The sequence below is a fragment of the Grammomys surdaster genome, unplaced genomic scaffold (genome assembly GCF_004785775.1).
Source record: "Grammomys surdaster isolate TR1022 unplaced genomic scaffold, NIH_TR_1.0 372, whole genome shotgun sequence".
Lineage (NCBI taxonomy): Eukaryota > Metazoa > Chordata > Mammalia > Rodentia > Muridae > Grammomys > Grammomys surdaster.
This window is the reverse complement of record NW_021604791.1, coordinates 9,637,658-9,660,235: the sequence shown is the minus strand read 5'-3', so window position 1 is coordinate 9,660,235 and position 22,578 is coordinate 9,637,658. Positions and strand designations below refer to the sequence as shown.

General features: G+C 39.3%; 1 protein-coding gene across 1 annotated transcript; it reads left to right on the top strand.

Moving 5' to 3' along the window:
- The first annotated feature begins 2,212 nt into the window (after nucleotides 1-2,212).
- Ociad1 (OCIA domain containing 1) lies at nucleotides 2,213-22,396 on the top strand. Its single transcript, XM_028780788.1, has 9 exons — nucleotides 2,213-2,394; nucleotides 3,695-3,757; nucleotides 4,065-4,145; nucleotides 9,527-9,580; nucleotides 12,465-12,512; nucleotides 13,439-13,574; nucleotides 15,562-15,737; nucleotides 19,186-19,338; nucleotides 21,895-22,396. Exons 2-9 carry the CDS (start codon nucleotides 3,700-3,702, stop codon nucleotides 21,930-21,932), a joined length of 744 nt encoding a protein of 247 aa, XP_028636621.1. The 5' UTR covers nucleotides 2,213-2,394; nucleotides 3,695-3,699; the 3' UTR covers nucleotides 21,933-22,396.
- Nucleotides 22,397-22,578: the final 182 nt, after the last annotated feature.

The following is a 22,578-nucleotide window of genomic DNA, read 5'->3' as shown; positions in this document are numbered from 1 at the left end:
AAAATGACAGTTTACCCAGATATAAAATTTTATTTTTAAAACTAAAGAAAAACTAAAGAAAAAGAAAGTATAATTTGAATGTTTGAGGTTCTTAATTCCAAAGAAAAAGCTCCCTAAATCTTTAACCAAACCAAGCAAAGCAAAACAAAACAAAAACAAAAAACAGAAAAACAATATTGATTGCCTAATTGCTGGAAAATTAGAAGACAACAGAATATATTCCTAACAGTATACAGTGATCAAACATTAGATCATCCTAAGAAAATACAAAGAATTGAATAAATCTGAATTCTGGGATTTATTAGTCCCATTAGTAGGGCAAATAAAAAAAAATAGCTTTTTCATTAGCATAAAGCTTACTCGGAATGACTGCTGATTCCTTTCTTTCTTTTCTCTCTCTGCAGGAAAAAGAACATTAAAATTTTACTATATGTTCAAGGCATGGAAACATTAGACTTCTGTCTTCTAATTTTCTTAGATATGCTTTTATATCATAAAAATACACCCAATATATTCATTAAAGAATTTAATATTGTTGATTTTATACTATATCATAATCAATTTGATGCTAGAAAAGTATGGTTCTTTTCTTTCGTGGATTTTTTAATTTCAGTGAGGGGGGATGGGGAAAGAGACACACAAATAATTATTTTAGGTCATGGAAAATGCTATGAAAAGAAAAACCAAGATAACACACACAGTGACTAGAGTGTCACTTTAACTGGGCATTCAGGAAAGCATCTTTGAGGAGGTAACATCAACACATCTTGAGGAAAAAAAGAAACTGCAAAGGTCCTAGACTCAGAATAACTTACCACAAGGAAAATGAACACTTCTATCGATTATCTTAGAACAGCTGATAGTATAAATACTTGCAAAGCCGTTCAAAATGATCTCAGTGAGAGAAACTCGCAGCAACAACAAAAGACCATATTGCCAGAGCTACTGTGTGGTGCTAGAAGTTTGTACAGTGTGAACACCGAGGAACAGCGACTCTCTGGTGTGTTTCAGGTTTCACAAAGGAGGTGGTATAAACACAGGGTTTTGAGATAGTGCAATCTCCAAGGCAGGGAGCGTCTCTGTGCGTGGTCTTGGTGGGGGACAACACAGTGACCAGTTGAATGCAAAGAAAACAGGGTGTTCCTCATTAGTGTGGGGTTCAAGAGGCATAGAGGCCTAGCCATGACTCTGGATTCATGCTTTACATGACTTTCTCTATTAAATATGTGTGCAGACAAGTTTGTGGACGCTGTAGAGCCAGTGGGGGGGAAAATCTGAGGAATGGTGAGAAATCTGAGGATTATAGAAGTTCGTAACTGGGTGGGCTGAAGCTGTTCAGAGGTATCAACGATAAACTTTCAGTACTTGGTTCAGTAAACATGTCTAGGATCAGTGTAAGAAAACGAATAGTTGGCAGTTAGGAGTGGCAGCCTGCTCTCTGATGAAAAATTGGTCTCCTAGCATTAAAATATAGTCTCCTGTTAATACAGTCCGAGAGCCTAAACTCCTTGTCAGACTTGTTTAAACCCAAAACTATGAAACACACATTATTTCGGTTATTCAGATAAGTAAATTCTGAGTCTCCGAATTGGAGTGTATCCTGACTCCGGTTTTAGAATTCAGACACTAGACTGGAGGTGCTGACAGTTAACTATGTGTTGACGCTTAAAATTCACTACCTAGCCTAGAGGCTTAAAGCACACGATAATTTATGTAAAGTTTGAAATTAGGGAAGTCCAAGGAAAGTCATGGGATAAGGAGGGGACTTGAGGCCGGGTAGTGGTGGCGCACGCCTTTAATCCCAGCACTTAGGAGGCAGAGGCAGGCGGATTTCTGAGTCCGAGGCCAGCCTGGTCTACAGAGTGAGTTCCAGGACAGCCAGGGCTACACAGAGAAACCCTGTCTCGAAAAACAAAACAAAATGAAACAAGGAGAGGACTTGAGGATGGAAGGGTTCCAAAATGTCCCTACCGGCCTGTCACTGAACAGTCATCGGGGTATGTCACAAGAACATCGAACTTAGCAGCAGAGCGGAGCTGCAGGCCATAACTCGCGCAGCCGCAGTGCAGCTCTGGATCGCCGCGGCCGGCGGCGGTGGTGGGGGCGGTGAAAGGAGGCGGGACTAATTGGACGGGGCGTGGCCGACACCCTTGAGTATTGAGAGACTGCCCCGCCGCACTTCCCCAGAGCTGTCTAACGTCATTTCCCGTCGAGGGTACTGCTTCCGGGTCTCCGTCCGCTGGCGCTGGTATCTGGGTGACATCTTGGCGATCGCTTTGAAGCTACCCTCTGTCCCCTCCCGGCTTCCCGCGTTGTACGCGGTGCCTGTCTCTGGGGTCCTCTCCTGGCCTCTACCCCGGGTCTTGCTTCCCGCTCTGCCGCCTCCATCGTGAGGTGGGTGTGGTGGCGTAGCCGGCTCCAGCTTTCTGCCAGTCTCCCACCCTCGCCCACAGTCGCCATTTTCCAGCCTGGAGGTGTCCGGTCGCACTGCGGGCCTCGGCTGGGCTGCAGCGCCGGTGACTTGGGCACCGGGGGTCTGCATGGAGGGGTGGGGAAAGCCGCTGTGGACTAGGTGGGGTGGTCAGTGCAGGACAGGAGTGATGGGGTCTGCGGTTGTTTACTAGCTTTGAGCAGTAGTGTTCAGACAGGTCGCACTGTCCTCCAGCTTCCTTGGGGTCGATGATGTTTTAATTTTTTTTTTTCTAGTAGGGTTTTGCAGTTTGAGAAGCTTCCTCTGAATGCTTCATCTACCCAAAAGTTCAGTTTACCTTTTATGAAACCTTTTCTCTCTGTGATATAGGTGTGCAGTAGGTGATGATTTTAGTCACTAAACGAATTACAGAAAGGAGCTTTGCTGTCGGCATTGTGTAAATCATAGGGCGATGCGTTTGTTTCATCGAAGAACTACTCCTTATGTCAAATGCCGAGGTCTTTAGTTCAAAGGAAGATGGAAGAATATCAACATATGTTCTTGGATTGCTTTTGGATTTTAAATTTTCATTTATTTAAGCTATTTGAAGATTATTTGGAATAGTAGAGGGAAGTTTTGAAGATTCATACTTTGCGTTTAGAGTAACTACCTGCAGAGAATGTGACGTCATTATTGTTTTGACTGCTGAGTTATGGGAGATAATGCAGTTTTGTTTTCATTGGAAACCTAGAATTGACTTGAGGTTTCCCCCAATCATTTGAACATAGTTGTGGTTTTTTTGTTTTGTTTTGGAATCAGGGTACAGAATAATGTGAAATAACCTAGCCTTAGAAGAGAAATTTTGTCCATTTTTATATACCTGTTTTTCTATTAAAGAGTCGAATGTGAATAATTAGTTCAAATAATATGTTTCTCACCCTTTCAGTTATTTTCTTATGTCAGGTAGTTGAAATGTAAAAGGTCAGGGCCTGAAGAGATAACTCAGCAGTTAAAAGCACTGGCCCTCCCAGAGTACCCGGCTTCTGTTCCGAGTACCCACATACATGTCCTATCACAGTATCACAACCATCTGCAACTCCGGTTCCTGGAGATACCGTACCATCTGATCTCCTCAGGCACCGGGCATATTAGTGGCATGCAAGCAAAACACCATGCACATAAAATAAAATTAACTTTAAAAATGTTTACTGTTCAGTAAATCTTTGTTGATTTGTAGGTAGACTGATACTTTGTAATATTTGGGTATGAATGTTTCTGATACAGGAACTATGAATGGGAGGGCTGATTTTCGAGAGCCGAATGCGCAAGTGTCAAGACCAATTCCTGGTAACTATCATATTAAGTATTTATAATTAGTAGCATTTTCTATGTAAGGAAATTTTAATTGCTTGAGTAACAGTAGAAATTGGGCTGCTTTTATGGGTGTGACATCCTTATAGTCACAGCTTAAATGCTCTCCTGTGACTGTCTCTAAATTTCTTACTATCTGGACAGGGGTGGGGGTTCGTTCTAGATATTTTCATTTAGTATCATGTCCAGCATAGTTTTATTTTTTTAAAATGTTCTTGTTACTAGTATAAAAAGCTAACTTTTCAGGCTTTTAAGAAAATGACTTCCAATTTTTCTCTAAAAGACATAGGGGCTGCTTATATCCCGACAGAGGAAGAGTGGAGACTCTTTGCAGAGTGCCATGAAGAATGCTTCTGGTACAGATGTGAGTTATCCTAAGAACTTTTTAAAAGAATGTACTTGAGTGTTTTGTGGTATCTATGTATGTGCACATGTGTAGAGGGAAGAGGGCAGTGAGAAATGGTCTCTCTGTGTAGCCTTGGCTGTCCTGGAACTCTGTAGACCAGGCTGGCCTCAAGTCACAGAGATCCTCCTGCCTCTGCCTCCCGAGTGCTGGGATTAAAGGTGTGCATCAACACCAACACCTGGCTCCATCTTATTTTTTTGAGACAGGTTTTCTCACTGAACCTGGAGTTCCACCATTTGGCTAAATTGACCAGGCATTGAGCCCCCAGGATGCTCCTGTCTCTGCCTCTCAGTACTGGGCTGTCCATGCCTGGCTCCTTATATGAATATTGGGGATCAGAACTCAGGTCCTGGTATTTGCAGTCGTGCACTTTATCACTGAGCCATCTCTCCAGCCCTGGTTCGTCATCTTTCTAATTAGCATAATTCTAAACAAAACTTTTCACTTACAAACTTGACTTAAATTCATGTTTGAAATTATAGTTTATATATAGGCTGTATTGGTACACTTTTGGAATAGTGTGGTTATTACTAATAGAGATTAAGGAAATTGATTAGCAGTTTTGTTAGTAGCAATAGCATGACTATAGTTTAGTAAAGTTGATAACTACTCTCACTTTAGAGATGAAGGAACTAGGGTTTCGAGGTGTTAAATGGCTCTACTTGTGTTCTACCTTAGCTGGTAAGTCGTGCCCCTTAAAGTCAGGAGTGGCTGAACCACAGACTTGGTTGGGCTTTTAACTCTTATGTTTAATAACTGTCATCACAAGTGTTACCTTTGTTGCCTTTCATTATAGTGAGGAGTTACTGTACTGTCAGCTCTCGATTTCTGACTACAGATCTTAAGATGAGGATTCGGTTGTTGTTGTTTGTCTATTGTAGACCTGGCTGGACTGGAACTTGATATGTAGACCAGATGAGGTGTTGAACATTAGCCAGTGATAGATAGAGCGCATGGGGCCCTGGGTTTGGCCCCAGTAGACGAATTACAAAAGGATTTAAAAAAAAAAAAAATCAGGCAAATAACCAATCTGCCAAGGGAACCAGACTAGGCTAGTCTTGAATATGTGATTGTTCACCTGTGTCTCTTAGACGTCTATGTGTGGACCACCATGCCCTTAAAATTTTTACTATTGCTGTAGGTAATTGCAGCAGAGAGGTAGGATGGAATTTAAGGATTTTTTTTTTTTAAATCTTTATTTTTACTTTTTGTATGTGGGTGTTTTGCCTATATTGTATGTCTGTAGTCTATGTGTATTCAGGGCCTGAGGAAGCCAGAACATGGTGTCACTTCATAGGCTACTGGAGTTACAGACTGTTTTGAGCTGCCATGTGGGTGCTAGAAACTGAACCCAGTTCTCTGGAAGAGCAGTCAGTTCTTTTAACTGTTGAGCCATCCCTCTAGCCCTGCAGGATGAAATTTTAAAAGGGGAAAGAAACAAAGAAGGAGGGGGGGGCTGCGAGATGGCCCAGTGGGGAAGCCTGCCAAGCTTTGAGTCCAGTGTATAGAACAAGGGAAGGAGAGAAGCCATGCCCAGAAGTTGCCCTCTGACCTCCATAGGAATGCCATAGCAGTATTACAGTTTTTAAAGGATGTAAAATGGCAGTTTTCTAAAAGGTTAATAAGAGGGAATAAATAAAAAACAAAGGTCAGTTAATAACATCAAGATACCTAGTTTATAAGAGTACTCATTAAAGATATACTATTTGTATAGAGAAATAAATTTAGTATGGCTGTTTTTCATTTTTGGTGCAACAAATTATTTTCAAGTCTTGATGAGATAGAAATAAGAAAAAAAGAAACTCCTGTAATCCTAGTCTTTAGGAGGCAGAGACAGGAGGATCTTGAATTTGAGGCTGGCTCTGAGCTACATAATTAGTTGACCTTGGAGTCAGCCAATCCAAGATGCTACATGAGGAAGACTGAACTTGGTACAGGGGTTTGCAATGTAATGTGTTACAATAATGGATACTATTGTGTCCAGATTTATTTCTGGCTGATGCATTTATGCTTTTGTGTGTGTCTCTTAAAATAGCTGTAATATTATGCTTATATTGTATGGAAGGGCAGTGATCTATAGGCAGGATTTCGTATATAATAAAGTGATAAATGAACAATAAGATTCTTTTAAATTATAAAATGTTTATTCCAAATTGAAGAGACAAATAACGACAGATGAAAAATAGCTTGCTATTGTATGTCTATCTGGGCTACTAGACAAAAGGTTAATAAGAATTAGACTATTTTTGTTTGTTTTTTTTGCTGTTTTGTGAGATAGAGCCCTAGGTGTTCTGGAACTCACTATATAGACTAGGCGGCCCTTGCACTCACAGAGATACCTGCCTCTGCCTCCCTGGTAGGACTGCTTTAGACTCTTAAAGCAGAGTGTTCTCTAACAGCACCAAACTTTAGAAGTGTATATAACCAGATGATAAGAATTTAACTAGGTGTAATTGCCAGGAGGGTTTAATAGTCATGTAATAGAAATTTTATATTTGTTTTTCAAATAAGGAATGATGTATATGAAATACATATTTATGCAAATGAGTAGTAAAGTTTATTAAGGAGAGTGTTAGCTTGTAAGTATTGATTAGAACAGAATATTAAAGTAACTATAATTCCCTGGAAATGTACTGATTGTAATTTTTACACCCTTTTGACCTCTATAAACTATTCTGGTTTAAACTTTAACATCAGACTCATTATTCTAAAGAAGGTGGCACCTATATTAGTCATGGCAGCATCAGAGCAGCAACCACATCATGCTTGGCATGGCCACCACAGCTGTTGACCATAGCTGTTTCCTGCCATAAAGCTGCCTGGTACCCAAATGTTAGCCACTAGGGGGGACACTGCCTGCTTGCTTTCTTTGTCCTGCCACCAGAGCCTTCCATGTTAGGCAGTTGGTATGTACTTGTGGCATGTAACCAACATCGGTGGCAATGGCCTGGATAATGTAAAGGGCATTTTGTTTTTGTTTTCCCCAATAAAGTAGCTGTTTAAGTTGTTGAGGGGAGTTGTCACTGATGCAGTCAGCCATGCTGCTGTGCTTCAGTGCCACAGCCAGCCATACATTGCTCAGGGGACTTCTGAAATCTCTCTTTGGTGTATAAACGCTTTATCTGTGGTGAATAGACTCTCTGACTTCTTTTTATGAAAAGTAGTGTTCTAACTACTTATTTTTAAATTAGTCAGTATTATCAATGATAAAAACAGACTTTTGGGCCTACCTTACTATCTGGATTCAGGTTCCAACTTTATACACTTTAAGAGCAGTGAGACACGGGCAAGTTTCTATTTATGCAAAGTGAGGGTGATAGCTACCTATCTTATAATTGCTGTGGGAATTAATTCTAGTTTTACAAATGATGGGTATCTATTAAATGTTTGTGTGTGGTGTGGTGTGTGTGTGTGTGTGTGTTTGTTATGTGTGTGTGTTCTGACTAATACAGTGAAGTTTCTATATGAATTTAGAATAGCATTTTGTAGTTATGAGGAGAAAAGAGCTCAAGAAACTGAGGATGCTTGTATTGGATATAGTGTGGACAGTGGTCATCACTACTGTAGATTTACCTAAAGAAGCAGATAATTTACAGACAGGAGTAGTAATTACATAGCACAGTGGTAAAAGCCACTGACCTGGGAGCCAGAGGACTTGGGTTCTGACCCTAGGTGAACCACCTATGTAGTTTGGAGCACATGAGTTGTCCGTTTTGGGTATCCGTTTACTCTGACTAGGATGAAGACTAGATAACCGCCGACGGCCCCTTCAGCTAACCACTCTATTTTTGTGTGACATAAAATAGATCATGTCAGTTGGGTAGAACCTAAGCCTAATCCATCAACCTTCCTTGGAGTAAGGAGGAATGTCTGCCAGCATGGTGGCAAATGGATACAGGAAAGCAGCACCAGCATCCCGTCACCTGGACTGCTGCTCTTTGTTTCAGTCGGGAAAGTGTTGTCCATTGTAGGCGGGCTCACTAATGCGTCACCTCCTATCCTTCTGCAACTCTTCAGTACTATGTGTTACAGTCCGTGAACCAAAATGAACTGAAACTGTAATAACCAACAGTTTGCTCTTTGAGAATCCTTAAGTGATAGCACTTGAAGGCATTCAAACCAGCCAGCATTAAAGAAAGGATTCTTCCAGCAAAGGTAAAATCTGTTATTAAGTAAAGGAGGAAGCAGCCAGACCTTAGGGTGGCTGCAAATTATGTCTGATGGCAAAGCTAATGTCAACTACAGAGTTACAATTCTTGATCATAAAATTTCTATAATAGTTAAAATGTTTAATTATTAGTTTTTAGGTAGTTTTTAGATTGCTACATAGTTCAGACAAGAGTTGAGCAGTCTACAGCCATGGAGTGAATGTGGTTTTGTATTTAATATGCTAAAAATAATTTTTACATATTTCAAATGGTCGGAATCAAGGTTTTTATTAGAGACTGATCACAGCGCCCTTAGCTTGTCTGGTACTGAAGTTCTAGACTCCCAGGTGAAAAGTAGGTTTTCAGTATAGACTATTTGTACTGATAGGTGAGACATTTTCTTTAGATAAATTTACTGTCAGTCTAGGGAACTGTCTACTGGTCAGTTAGCAGATCTAGTTGCTTGCCAAGCCAGTGAGCCGTGGATCAACTCCATTATTGCAGAAAGTAGCCATCCTTTATATATTTTCATATAGTTTCAAGAAGTATTTAAAATACATGATATTCTAATCACATGTTCAAGTGTATTTTATATTTTGGTTTACGTAATGTAATATGGAGCCTAAAACTCTTAGGATCTGATATTGGGCATATTTTGGTAGGTGAGACTTAATGGGAGACTTACTGCTGATTAAAGTGTATGTATTTAAGTGAGGAAGGTTCTTAGTGTCTGTAGCTTTACTTTGTAAATGATAGTACTGTGAGCTCCCTGCTAAGGATGTGATGATCAAAGGTACAGGAGACAGTCCACACGGGGCATGTAGACTGTGGGATTTGCTTATCCCTTAGTACTGAGCGGCTCTTCCTGTGCTGTGCTTCTCAAGCGTTCCTTCTTTCCCTGCTACTTCAGATGTGACTTCTAATCATTTTACTTTAAGATGATTATTTTAGTGAATTGCTATTGGAACTAAATATAGATGATTTCTTGAATTACATTGTTTAATATTTTGAAATGTTTTCTGAAAATACTCCTTTATATTTGTTTTGTATGCACAGTGCAGCTATAGAGATCTTGGTTGTTGAAACTTCATCTTTATGGTTTTACTGTTACTGAGACTGATTTATCTCCTGGTACACTCAAAACAGTATTTTCCTTTTGTTGCTATTGACAAGTTCTTTTTCTGACTATAGCTGTGCCATTGGCTGCCACAAGTATGCTGATTACTCAAGGATTAATCAGTAAAGGTAAGTGCTTAAATTTACATTTACTTGGCATTTTGGATATCTTCCTTTATCTTATTTTCTTGATATTTAGATAAGAAAATATGATCTTACTAACCATGATCACTGAGAAATTTATACAGTGTTAAAGAACTTGGTCTAGCTAGACCCACTCAGTGGATTATATCCATTTGATATTTTGATATCACTGGGCATTTGTTTTAATTGTTACAGTGCCTGCCTATGTGCAGGAAGCCCTGACTTTGTATCCTGGCACTGTGTAAAAAAACCCAACTCCAGTCCACGTGTGAGTGTGGTTGCATGTGTCTGTAATTCCAGCACTTGGGAAGTAGAAGCAGGAGAATCAGAATGTTCAAGGCCATCTTGGGCTATTTGAGACCCTGCCTCAAAAACAAAACCCCAACCAACCAAATAGAGAAGTTGGTATCAATAACAATCTGTAAGAGCAGAAAAGTACCTTAACATTTGTTGGGAGGTCTGGAGGGATGGTTCAGTGGTTAAGGGCACTTGATACTCTTCTCGAGGACCTGAGTTTAGTTCCTGTACCTACTTCAGCTCCTCACACAGGTATATATTAAAAACCAACCAACCAACCCTTGTTGCTAGTTTGAAAGGAGAACAGCAAACCTGGGCTGACTGACCAGTATAGCATCTTAGAGATTGTTAGAAATGCAGTTTTCTGGGTCCATACTAATCATACTGAGTCAATATTGCAGTCTGTTTTACAAATTTCTGGTGATTCATATGCGCTGGCTTAAAGACGTACAGTTCCCTATACTGGCTTTGCCTTTCATCTTGGGGCATAGGTACCGATGAGTTAGCATTCAGAAAATATTTAGAGGACCTGGAGAGATGACTTAGCAGTGAAGAGCGCTCATGTTATTGCAGAGGGTTTCAAGTGCCCATATGATAGTTATCTTAGGTCTGTTTAAGAAGAAAATACTCAGTTGGGGCTGGTTTACAGTTTCAGAGCCTTAGTCCTTTACCATCATGGCAGGAAACATGGCAGCATGCAGGCAGACGTGTAGAGAAGGAGCTGAGAGTCCTGTGTCTTGATCTCTAGGCAGCAGCAGGGGACTGACTGCCACATTAGACCCAGCGAGCACGTAAGACCTCTAAGCCCGCCTCTACAGTGACACACTTCCTCCAACTAGGTCACACCTCCTAATAGTGCCACTATCTATGGGCTAAGCATTCAAACACAGGAGGCTATGAGAGCTATTCTTATTCAGACCAACACAGTGGTTGACAGTTATTTGTAACTACAGTTCCAGAAGATCTTACATAGGCCAAGAACCCAATCTTTAAAATAATTTAGAAATTCAGGAGTCTGGCTAGTAATACAGTTTTTACCTGTCTGTGTGTGCATTTGGGTGCAGCCTTGTCTGTCATTACTCAAACACCTCCACAGGTTATATCCTTGTCCCAGAATTCAAGTAGGTAGACTAGGCAGGCCAGCAAACCCCAGTGCTGGGAAGGCAAATGTACACTTTACCAACTGAGCTATGTCCCTAGCCCATAATAATCTTTTTAATAGTCTCCAAAGAGGCTAAACTTTGTTAGCATAAGTAGTACAGTGTACATCTCTGGTTGGTATTAATTCTTAGTGGTACGGCCAGCAGAGTTGCTTGTTAAATTTACTTTGTGAATTACCAGACTTTTGTAGCCTCTATCTACAAAAGTCTGGTATTCTTTGGAGTCCTGTTTTGGCTTTTTGTTTGTATCCTATGCACATTTTTTGTAAGGAGAGCTGAAAATTGAACTCAAGGCCTTGCTCTGTCACTGAGCTACATACACCCTAGTCCAAGTCTGTACTCTAAGCTAGCAACGTATTTTAGAGACAGTGCTTGCAGCTATATCCCTATAATTGGCTCAGTGAGATGATTTGAAAGTGCAGGTGCTTATTGTTAAGCCTCACAGTGTGAGTTCTGTCCCTAGAGCCCACTTGTGGTAGGAAAGAAGCACCTCCTGCAAGTTGTCCAACCATATACACACTCAAAATACACACACACATACACGCACACAATAGACAAGCAGTCAAATAAGTCTCCATGGCTCTCTCTAGACCACCATCCGATGAACTACTTTTTAAGTATATCCAGTTCGTGTGGTCTCTATAAAACCTTGCTCTACTAGGATGAGAAGGTGGTCTCTTATGCTTTTTTTTACATGTGCTTTTTCTTTCATATTTAAAATTGAAAGCCACCTGGACTCAAGGTACATGTCACTGACCCTGTACTGTTTTGAAAGGGGTATTTTTGTTTACTGCTCTGATGCTTTCTCCTTAAAAGACAGTTCATGTGTGAGTCCATTTCTGAGTTCTTGCTTTGTTCAGCCTACTCTTCTATTTATGACTGTCTTAATTACTATTACTTTATCAATAGCTCTTGGTACCTGATGATAGTTTAATTATTCTTCAGTGTTGCCTTGGCTTTTTGTGTCTACATGTGGTTTTTGGAGTTGAACCTTGAGTTTGTAGGTGAAATTTTGGAGAATTGCCTTCTTCATTCACAGTATTTACATTTCACCTATTGAGCATGGTATATTTTGTCATATTCAGTTTTCTCATTTTTACTGTCGAGCTGTTTTAGATGTATGCCTGTAGAGTGTTTAATAGTCCTACAATTAATCAAATCTTGTAAGACTTTGTTGTTGTTGTTGTTGATCTTGGTAGATAAAAACATTTACTTAGTCTCTTGACTGTGTCAAGTGGTCATTCTTTATTTACCTGTTCCAGTAGTCTGTAGTGTTTTGACATTTAGAAAAATTTCTGTTGACACTGAATTCACAAAAAGGAGTTAATCTTGGCACTTGCTGTTTTATGGTAATTGAAACTGATTTTTCCTTCTCTAACAACATTACTCAGAAATACTTAATTCTTCCTTAGGAATCCTGTCAAGTCATCCAAAATATGGTTCCATTCCTAAACTTATATGTAAGTATGAATAGTGCTGTGTTTTTCCTACAAATGATTAAATTTAGATCAGATATTTTGAGTAATTTATGTTATACTATGTTTATATGCTGTCACAAATCAAATACAAATTTTCATTAAATGTACTGCTTGGCAGTTTTAATGTCAGCCTAAAAAGCCCTGTGGTGGTTCAAGGGTTCCCCCTTTTGCAATATAAAATAACTTCATTTGACATTACTTTAAATACAATACTTGAAAATAAATTCTTGCTCTATTTATATTTATAGTAGAAGAAAATTGCATAGATATTCAACTAGCCAAATAATTATGTCTAGAATTGGCGTTTTTTTCTTTAATTTTATATTTTATTGTGTGGGTAACAAACAAAAAGTGAAACTATTCTTCTGAAAATGCATATGAAGCTCTTGACGAGTCTCTCAGTGTAGCTTCTCTTTTGTATTGGAAACATACGTGATGTGATGTTATATTTAGGTTAGATTCTGTAATTCATTATTTTTACGAGCTTGTTGTACAGAGTTTTGTTTGTAAAGGCAATCTTATGGGATTGTTGGGGCTTGTGGGTCAATTCCATTTTATAATAAAAGGAATTGCCCAAATCCCACAAAGCTAGAAGCAGTTGTGGATGCGTACCCATCTCTCTCTGCCTTGCTCTTGTCTATAAAGAAGTGTATCAGGACTGACTCATGTTACAGCTCCTTTACTTAGACTCACTGACTTTGGAGAAAGTGAATCATGTCCGTAGGCTTTCTCTATGAATTTGAGGTAAAGCATGTTTATAATCATTTTAGGTAATCTTGGTATTTCTAAAACCTAAGAGATACTTAGAAATGTACTTTTTAAAAAATGCTGTTTCAGAAAAAAATAATTTGTCTGAAAAGGCCCATTCAGTGACATAATTTTTTACTTGTTTGTGTTTTACAAACAAGTTGCTTGTATCATGGGATACTTTGCTGGAAAGCTTTCTTACGTGAAAACTTGCCAAGAGAAGTTCAAGAAACTTGAGAACTCCCCCCTTGGAGAAGCACTGCGGTCAGGTGAACTGCGACGCTCTTCATCACCTGGGTAAGTCGCTTCCCACCTTCACTACTCACTCTGTGTCTACACAAGGCTTGAAACTCTGCCTATCGCCATTTCCTCTAGTATGGAAGTGCATTGCTCTTAAAAATTAGAACAAGATTTGGCTGCTTTTAGGACCTATACAAGAATGAAGGATTTTTGTTTTGATCAATTTGGCAAGCACTTTTAGTTTATTACATTTTGGACTTCTTTCAAGTTACCAGATTTTGTCAGTCTAGCTCAATTGATAGCCACTTTTCTCTTTTATTGCTTATTGGGAAAATAAGCTTAGCAGAAGATGTTTGTCTATTTGATTTTCATGACGCTCTCAGTACAGTACAGTTTGTTTTGATTGTCTCATACCAAGACCCATAGTTCATTCTTGAGTATTATTGCAAAAGTGAGATGGTGCTGGCAAACACATTTAAAACTTTTGTTAGTTTCAAAGCTATAAATCAGATAAAAAGGAAAAGCAAAACCTGAAGGTTCAAGGTTGTTTACAACTGTAAATAGAAGAAAAACTAGAGTGAGCTTTGTGTCCAGTGAAGGGAGATGCATGGTCGTGTGTGCTAGTGGGCATTGTGAGCTACCTTAAACCGTGACTGTGAAGTCTGTGAAGCATCGGACTGACATGCTTTTGATAAACTGAAGAGATACAATATAAAATTAAGTATTTATAAAATTGTTTCTAAAGAAAAGTTTACGCCAGTAAAGTAAAATAAGTGCTTAGTAATACTAGTCACCATATGTCATACTTTACCCTCTTCCCAAATTTCCTGTAATGTGATTTTGTTATTTAAAGTTAAATCTTCAAACCAAAACAACTACAAGAAAACTCTTGCAAAAAAGATAACATGGTGGGACGGCGTATGCAGCCCACTCCCTTGGAAAGTTAAAGCAGGAGAGTTAAGTCAGAGCAGCCTGTGCTCCATCTCTGTCCTGTTGCCAAAACTAAACACTTGGAAATGTTAACAATTTCAGACTTCCAAAGGTAGGTGTCGTGGCACCTATTATCCCAGCACTTTAGAAGCAGAAGCAAGTTGCTCTATGTGAGTTCATGGCCAGCCTGGGCTACAAAGTGGATTTCAGGTCAGTAAGACTCAAAAATAATAAGCAAGCAAGCAAGCAGGCAAACAAAACTGATTTTTTTTTTCAGAATTCTAAATTTAGTAAAACAAACAAACATTTTTAATAACAAACAATTTTTTTTTCAGAATTCTAAATTTAGTAACACAATATATAGCTCATTCCTGATTGTCTTCAGATTATGGTTTGGATTTTATATTGTGAAAATATAATCTTTGTGGATAGGAAAGATCATTAAACCAACTGACAAATTATTTCATAGTGGAAAGAATGTAAATTTTACGAGAAATAGTAATACCTGTGTCTATGTCAACAAGTCATAGATTACGTGGACGATAGCTGTGGACATAGCCTCTTCATTCATAGACAGCAAGTCATAGATTACGTGGACGATAGCTGTGGACATAGCCTCTTCATTCATAGACAGCAAGTCATAGATTACGTGGACGATAGCTGTGGACATAGCCTCCTCATTCATAGGCAGTATGGACATGCTTATGAAACCTGATCTGAAGGTTTCTCTTTTAATACATACATTGAAACTTACCCCCAAAGCTAAATATTTAGAAAATTGAATATATGTTTTTTTCTTTCCCTTTATGGAATGACTGCTTACTTCTGAAGCAGTTACACTATAGCCCAGGCTAGTCTCCAACCCAGGATCTTCCTAAGTGAGCCTTCCCAGGCTCGGGTAACAGAGTCAGCATCATGTGTACTTAGTGACTGTGTTTAAGATGCCTGAGTGGGTCAGGACATAGCTTGACTGCTTTTCTAACAGAAACAAACTTTATTCAACTGCTTATAAATAACTTAAAGTTATGAGTATTTTAGGAATTTATAACTTATTTTTATACCTTAATAAAGGCAATGACCCTTCCTTCTTACATATTATGGTATTCTTTTTCAGGAACTATGCTCAAAAGTCTAAATATGACTCAAATGTGAGTGGTCAGTCCACCTTTGGGACATCTCCAGCAGCAGACAACATAGAAAAGGAGACGCTCCCTCGTTACGAGCCAATTCCATTCAGTGCTTCTATGAACGAGTCCACTCCCACTGGTATTACTGACCATATTGCCCAAGGTAGAAACTTGTCTTGAAATGAATTTCAGCATTTTATGGTCCAACGTATGTATACAGTTTATTTGATGCTTTTTTCTGCTGGATCTCACCTCTGCTACTGTCTGCTGTCAGCCTAACTTCATCCATCAGCCTGACCCAGCATGTTTGTTCTTTCCGTTGGTTTCTCCATTCATCCAGCATCCTCTTGCTAGGTGTGGAAGAAGAAAGATGGGCAAGGCCTGCTTCTTGTCCATGAGAAACTCAGTTTGTCATAGGCTATAGAAGCAGGTGGGAACGTTGCAGATTGTCCCAGTGGCTGAAAATGTTACAAATGTAGAGGTGCAGCAAAGAAGTGATGACTCTGCCTGTGGGCAGCAGAGGCTTCAGGAAAGTGTGGGTTATATATGTGATAGGTCAGTGTTAAAGACTTTAGTTTCCTGTCTAAAATTGTAAGGAAAGTTACACCTGATTTACAAAATTGTTGTCATGTGAGAAAATTCACTTAAAAATCCATTGCAAAGTTTGTGTGAATACTAAGTTCAGAGTGCAAGTGTGAGGTAAAGACTTGAGATTAAGGCCAGGATTTAAGTTGCTTACCATTTGCTCTGAGTTTGTAATTAGTCATCAGATAGCTAACTTATATTCCCATCTTGACTGGAGATGGTAGTGCTTCTCAGAGAACTGTTGGGATCTGATGACGTAATTAGACAAAGTGCTAGTAGACAGTCAGCAGATATTAGATTCCTTCTTTTCATGGAAAGTAGGGAGTTCTTTATCTAAAAACCTAAGACACCATGAGCTATGAAAATCAGAAGTTAGGACTGGAACACATGAGGTGGCCTTTATTTACTTTATAAAATGATTTTTTCCTATATTTTGTCATAAAACTTGATATGTTTACTTTTTTTCATTCCCACCTTGATTGTCTGTGTGGAGATATTATATAAGATAATATTTTTCTAACGTTTATGACACCTTCTCTCAGATGACTTGGATAAGATAGTGTAGAACTTTGTAGAGTACACATGAAAATAATTTTGAAGGCTAATTTAGCAACAGTTACAATTTTGTCTTTTTAAATCTAGATTGAGTCTACATACAGGTTAAGGAGGGGAGAGAGGCTGATGATAGGGTAAGGAGTGTTTAGGATGGCGCCACAGAGGCCTGCGTATCTCCGAACATAAAGTACCCACAAGCCTCGCTCTCTAACTTAACTCGAGCTAAGTGGGATGGGAGGTCGTCTTCTGTTGCTCATTAGCCATGCATGCTCGTGACACTTGGTTGGGATGTGGCAATGCAGAATCCTGTCGTTGAACATGCCCTGGGCACAGGGTTTTGGTGGAGGCTGTTGCAGAAAGATGAAAGGCCTGAGCTCAGAGAATGCTGTCAGACACCTTAATCCTAAGATGGCTTCTGTGTTCTGGTTGGGACCAGAGATACCAAGTGTATTGCAGGAGCAGGCGGAGTTGAGACAGCATGGATGCATGTTTCCAGTCCCGTTCACACCCCGTCTCCCTGGATGTTAGGCCTGCACTAGCTCCTGCCTTGCAGTGGTGTGCATCCTGCCTACCATTGTCATCAGCAAAGTCCTGTCTTCTAAGTTCTTCCATGTCAAAACACAAAAAGATCTCACCACTTAATATGACTAATGCTCTCCACGGCAGCTATCCATTTGTCCAGTTGTGGGGTTTGTGTGTGTGTGTGTGTGTGTGTGTGTGTGTGTGTGTGTGTGTGTGTGTTGTCATCCTCCCTCCAGATCAAACTTAGCTCTCACCACGGTTGCCCAGGTGGAGTCATCCCTCTGACCCTCTTGCTCTGCCCAGATGTGGCTGTCCCTTCAAGGACACCTACTTTTGCTGGAGACTTGTTTGCCCCTTGTTAGCTCTTTTTCAAGGATCCAAAGACTTAGTGATCTTTTCAGGTAGAATGCATTCTGCCATACCTGTTAGAAAAAATGTCACAGGTAGTTGGTTAGTGTTAGACACTGCTGTTACACACTTTCTTATTCCTTCCAGGTCTTAGCAACTTGCACAGAGCTGTAAACTGTATTCTCAGTACATTGCCAGAGTGTTTTCAGCCAGCTTTACATACGGAGAAAATGTGTAAATCTCTGCCAGTCTTGTGTGCAGTTGATGCTTTCATTTATCACAGAACGTCAGAATAATATGTTTTTCTTTTTTGAATAAGAAAAAGTTAGACCTGGAAGGAGTTCTAGAGACCATATATTCAAATTATTTCACAGTTGGCGAAAACAGGATTCAGAGAAGCTTAGTGATTTGCCCAAGGACTTGTGCCAATGGCTAGTAAAGTGAGAGTGCAGACCCGGTGGTCCTAAAAATTCCCATGACTGTCTTAGGACTTTAAAGATACCTGTTGGGAGGGAAAATCAGTTAGTTCACTGGTTGCTTACTACTAATGTTTAAAATGGATGTAAGATCATTTTCTAAATTAATGTATTAAGATGTATAAATTAGGATTATTTTTCTTTTTATCCAGCAAATATTAGTTTCTAATCATGGTATATTAGAGCAAACTACAAGTTGAAATCCTGTTTTGTATTAATACACTATACTTTACCAAAGTAAAAGATTAGAGTTGAAAATGCTATTTAATTCTTGTTGCTTGAAAAATTCTGATTATTCTCTGGAGTTTTAAATTAATATCTTTTATAAAAATAGATTGAAAATTTAGTTCGTATATTACTAAGATAACATGACTAGTTTGTATACCTTGCTGGAAAGTACTTTTTGTGTGGCGTATGAACCTGAGTAGGACAGTCACTGAATGTTTTCATCAGTTATTCTTTTGAAATGTTTGTATGGCCCTTTTGGTATGTATATACTTAAACTGTGTTGCATATTTGACCTGTCAATAATTACAGAATCCACTTTGTTGTTTTTGATGCTGTTCTTTGGTAGGGAAGAGAACAAGTGACTGAAGTTGACCTTCTCTTCCACCTCAGTAGTGAGTCAGACTGATGGAATCAGGCCTACTATGTTTAAAGGCTGTTTCATACCACAACATCTTTATTTTAAGTATTTTTCTTCAAATACCATAAAAATCGATAAAAAATTTTAAGTTATATGTGTCCATAGAAGTATTAATATGTTTCACTGTCAAGCTATGTTCAGTTGCGATCAGTAGACTCTCTGACTCTGTACATAGTAAAATGACTGCAGCATTTAGTCAGTTCAAGCCATACTGTTAGCTCTTAGAATTACTCCTCTTCTTCTGGCCATGGCTAAGTTTATAAAAATTTCAACATTAATCCTAAATTTTAGAAGGGAGGAGGGATCATACGTCTGTAGTTCTCTTGGAAGAAGCCTCTAGAACCTTTGGAATGATAATAATACTTTGATCTTATATTTTATCTTTCTGTTTCAGTTTTAGGTAAAAGGCGTTTGCAAAATTTAGTCACTTTAGATTTATCCACTTCTTATGACCACTTATTAACTGTTTGTTGTTTTAGGACCTGATCCCAACCTTGAAGAAAGTCCCCAAAGAAAAAGTGTTACATATGAGGAATTAAGGAGTAAGAACAGAGAGTCATATGGAGTAATTTTACCCCACAAGACTGACCCCTCAGTCAGGCCTGTGCAAGAAAGAGTGCCCAGAAAAGAAGGTACGGCAGTCAAGTCTCCTCAGACGCTTTTGATTGGAAGCGGAAGTTGGAGCTTAAGATGCTCTTATGTTAATATGTCTAATGCCTCAAGGTGTTTACCAGAATAAGTTATTTTTAAAAGAAGAGTCACTTAAGACTTGGTGATAGGACTCACCAGATAAAGGCACTTGCCACCAAGCCTGATGACCTGCGTTTAGTCCCTGGGGGTCTGATGGATGGTGGAGAGAAAGACCCAACTTCAGACAGTAGAACTCTGACATGATGTAACACACACATTTGACACAAATAATTTTATTGTTTTTTTTAAAGACAATGTTGCTCCATGTAGCCCTGACTGTTCTAGAGCTCGCTCTGTAGGGCAGGCTGACCTCACACTTACAGAGCTCTGCCTCTTAAGTCCTGGGATTAAAGGCGTGTGCTACCACTGCCAGCTAATAATTTTTTAAAAGTTGCTTATTTCATAGGTACCACTTCTCTCACTTTAAGGTATTTCAAAGGGCATTTTGTCCAAGAAAACAAAGCCTAGAGAGTAAGACACAAAATAAGGAAAGTTTCTCTATAACTAATAATCTTTAAGTTATAATTTAATTTTTATGGACAGCAATATGTTAACAAAGTAAAACTTTGGACACATTCTTTAGCTAAAGGAAGAAGACATTTTTTTAAAACTAGGTTTTATAACCATTTTTGTTTTGAATGCTATGACGCCTAAAGAGTGTCCATGTTTATCTGTGTGTTTATCTGGCCCATGTTTATCTGTGTGCTTATTTAAAAGTTAAGGGAAGTGGTTAGAAGTGCGCAAGGCCCTGGTTTCTATAGAGAGCACAACAAAATAATGACTGTGTAATGGGTAAATAAACTATCAAAGGCAAGAACAAGTCGTAATGTCTCCTGGAGGACCATGTACAGTAAAGTGCAGAAATGCATAGCACTCCTTAATAATCTAGAACCAGTTCAGTTTCTAGTTGCTGACAGTTGCTTCATTTGACAACTGTTTCTACAACCTCAAGGCATCATAATATTGTAAAATTCTGTACCTTTGGAATAGCTAGGTGGCCTAGAACACTGCTGTGGCCTCCCTGTGTAGGCATGTCCTCTCTGCTGGCCGACAGGCTTGGCATAAGCCTGACTCACTCAGGGCAGGTAGCTGTCTGCCCCTTTTGATGCTTCTTTACCCGAGAGGAGCGACTGTATTGTACTGTACTGTGTTGTGTTGTACAGCGTTGTAGTTTTTACTTATGTTTTAGTTTAACAGGCTAGGGAAAGCTCTGGTGTTCTTCGGGCATTTGCTCTGTCTGGCATGTGGAACTTGAAGTGCTGCTCCATGACACAGGAAAGAGACACAGGAAAACACAGTCTTTTCTTTCTAGAAAAAAACGTGAGGGTTTTCTTGTGCTTTTACTTTATTTACAATTTAAAGAAAAGACCTGTTATGAAATTATGATTTTTATTTTTCTAAAATGTTCTTTTGGTACAGTGTAGACTCAGAATCTCTGAAGTATTAATACTTTGAGCTCTGGGCAGTGGTGACTCCTACTGTGAGTCCCAGCAGTGGGGAGGCAGAGGCAGATAGAGCTCTTGAGGTCGAGAACAGCCTGGTTTATACAGTGAGTTCCAGGATAGCCAGGGCTGTTACACAGAGAAGAAGCTCTGTTGTCTCAAAAAACAAAACAAAAATTAAGCTTTACTTGGATTATTTATATTAGTATTTATCTCACTGGACATGAAGATAGAAAGCACATAGTAACAGAGCAATAGTACCTACCATACATCAGGTATTCTAGAAAAATGCCATATGGTCATAAAGAACAAAGCAAACTGTCAGGACAGTGGGCAATGGACTCGGATTTTAATGTGACTTCCTAGACTCTCAGGCCTACAGTGTGGTCGCTGTGTGTCTGCATTATTATAATTTCCTGAGCTTTGCCGTAGGTGTTAGCTCACAGTTTCTCTGGAGAAGAGAGACTAAAGGAGTGCAGGGACAGGGCTGGGGGCTCAGGGCGCTTTCCCAGCTGCCCGGGGGCCTGGCTGCCATCAGCTGCAGGCATGAGAGAAGGCAGGAATGAGTTTGAATATTTAAAGTGTAAGATGCCAGAATATGGGAAATAGTTTCTCCGTGTCATAGGACAGTTGATAGGTGAGCTTGATTACACTATTACTCTACTTTTTATGAAAAGCAAAATTGTGGTTTATTACTTTTTTTTAAAAAAAATAATAACTTCTTGGTAACTGTCTTGGTATGTACCACATTCTCATTTAGGTAAAATTGTAAAGGCAAACACTCAGGCCTTGGACTTGAAACAGATCTTCAAAATCTCAGTTCTTGTTAAGGCTCACACCTTGGGCAAGTTACTAATCAGCTTTCTCACCTGTAAAATGGGGAGGGGTGTTCGGTTATGTAGTTTGATTACAGGGCACTTGTAGTCAGCCCTGTTACAGTTGACTCTCAGATGCTTTTATTCACCCAGTGCAAACACAGCGTCTCATCGTCATAACAGAGTTAAAGTGATGTCTTTGACTGTTTGGAATCATCAGTTGTTTGTGCTTTTTTCCTAGTCAAAGTAAACAAATATGGAGATACTTGGGATGAGTGAAAGATGCCATCATTGGACCTACTGAAGGCCTTCCACACCCAGCTTCATCCAGGCGGTCGTTTGTACCTACATGCTTGGACTCAGCAGCACATTTCATAAATACATTTAAAACGAAACCCTGGTTTGTGTGATTTAACATATGATGCTTTACCGACTCAGATTTTGTGTTTGCTATTATGTGAATGTGCCGGCTGGGCACTGAGAACAGTGGTCTGATGCTGTAGTGTGCACTTGGGGACATTGTTTCCAGTTACAGGGAGAGACTCAAGGAACTCGACTGTGACTCTCGATCAGCCTGTGCGACGATAACTGATAGTGCATGTTGAAGGGGGAGGGTGGGGGAGCAAGCACACGCCTAGCAAGCACACGCCTAGGGTTCAGCTTTGCCTCAGTTATTCAATGGCCTTTCTCCAGCATTTATTCGAGCATCTTAATGTTTGTGGTGAATAAAATGTAAAAACACAGCAACTGTCATTCACATTTTTATGGCTTTGTTTGAAATTTGCTAATGCGTTTTGTTTTCATGTAAAGGTCTTAAGTAAGTGGTATTTTAAACAAAAGAAAATAGAAATTTGTGATGCAAATTGACTACAGTACACAGTAATAGCTAACTGTCTTTAAGAAACACTTGGTTTTTGTGTTAGCT

Bases quoted from the DNA above. Each gene is read 5' to 3' on its own strand.
- Ociad1 (XM_028780788.1), top strand. From the start codon at position 3,700: ATGAATGGGAGGGCTGATTTTCGAGAGCCGAATGCGCAAGTGTCAAGA. The intron at 4,146-9,526 runs GTGAGTTATCCT...TTCTGACTATAG, and splicing joins AGAATGCTTCTGGTACAGAT to CTGTGCCATTGGCTGCCACA. The intron at 13,575-15,561 runs GTAAGTCGCTTC...ATTCTTTTTCAG, and splicing joins CGACGCTCTTCATCACCTGG to GAACTATGCTCAAAAGTCTA.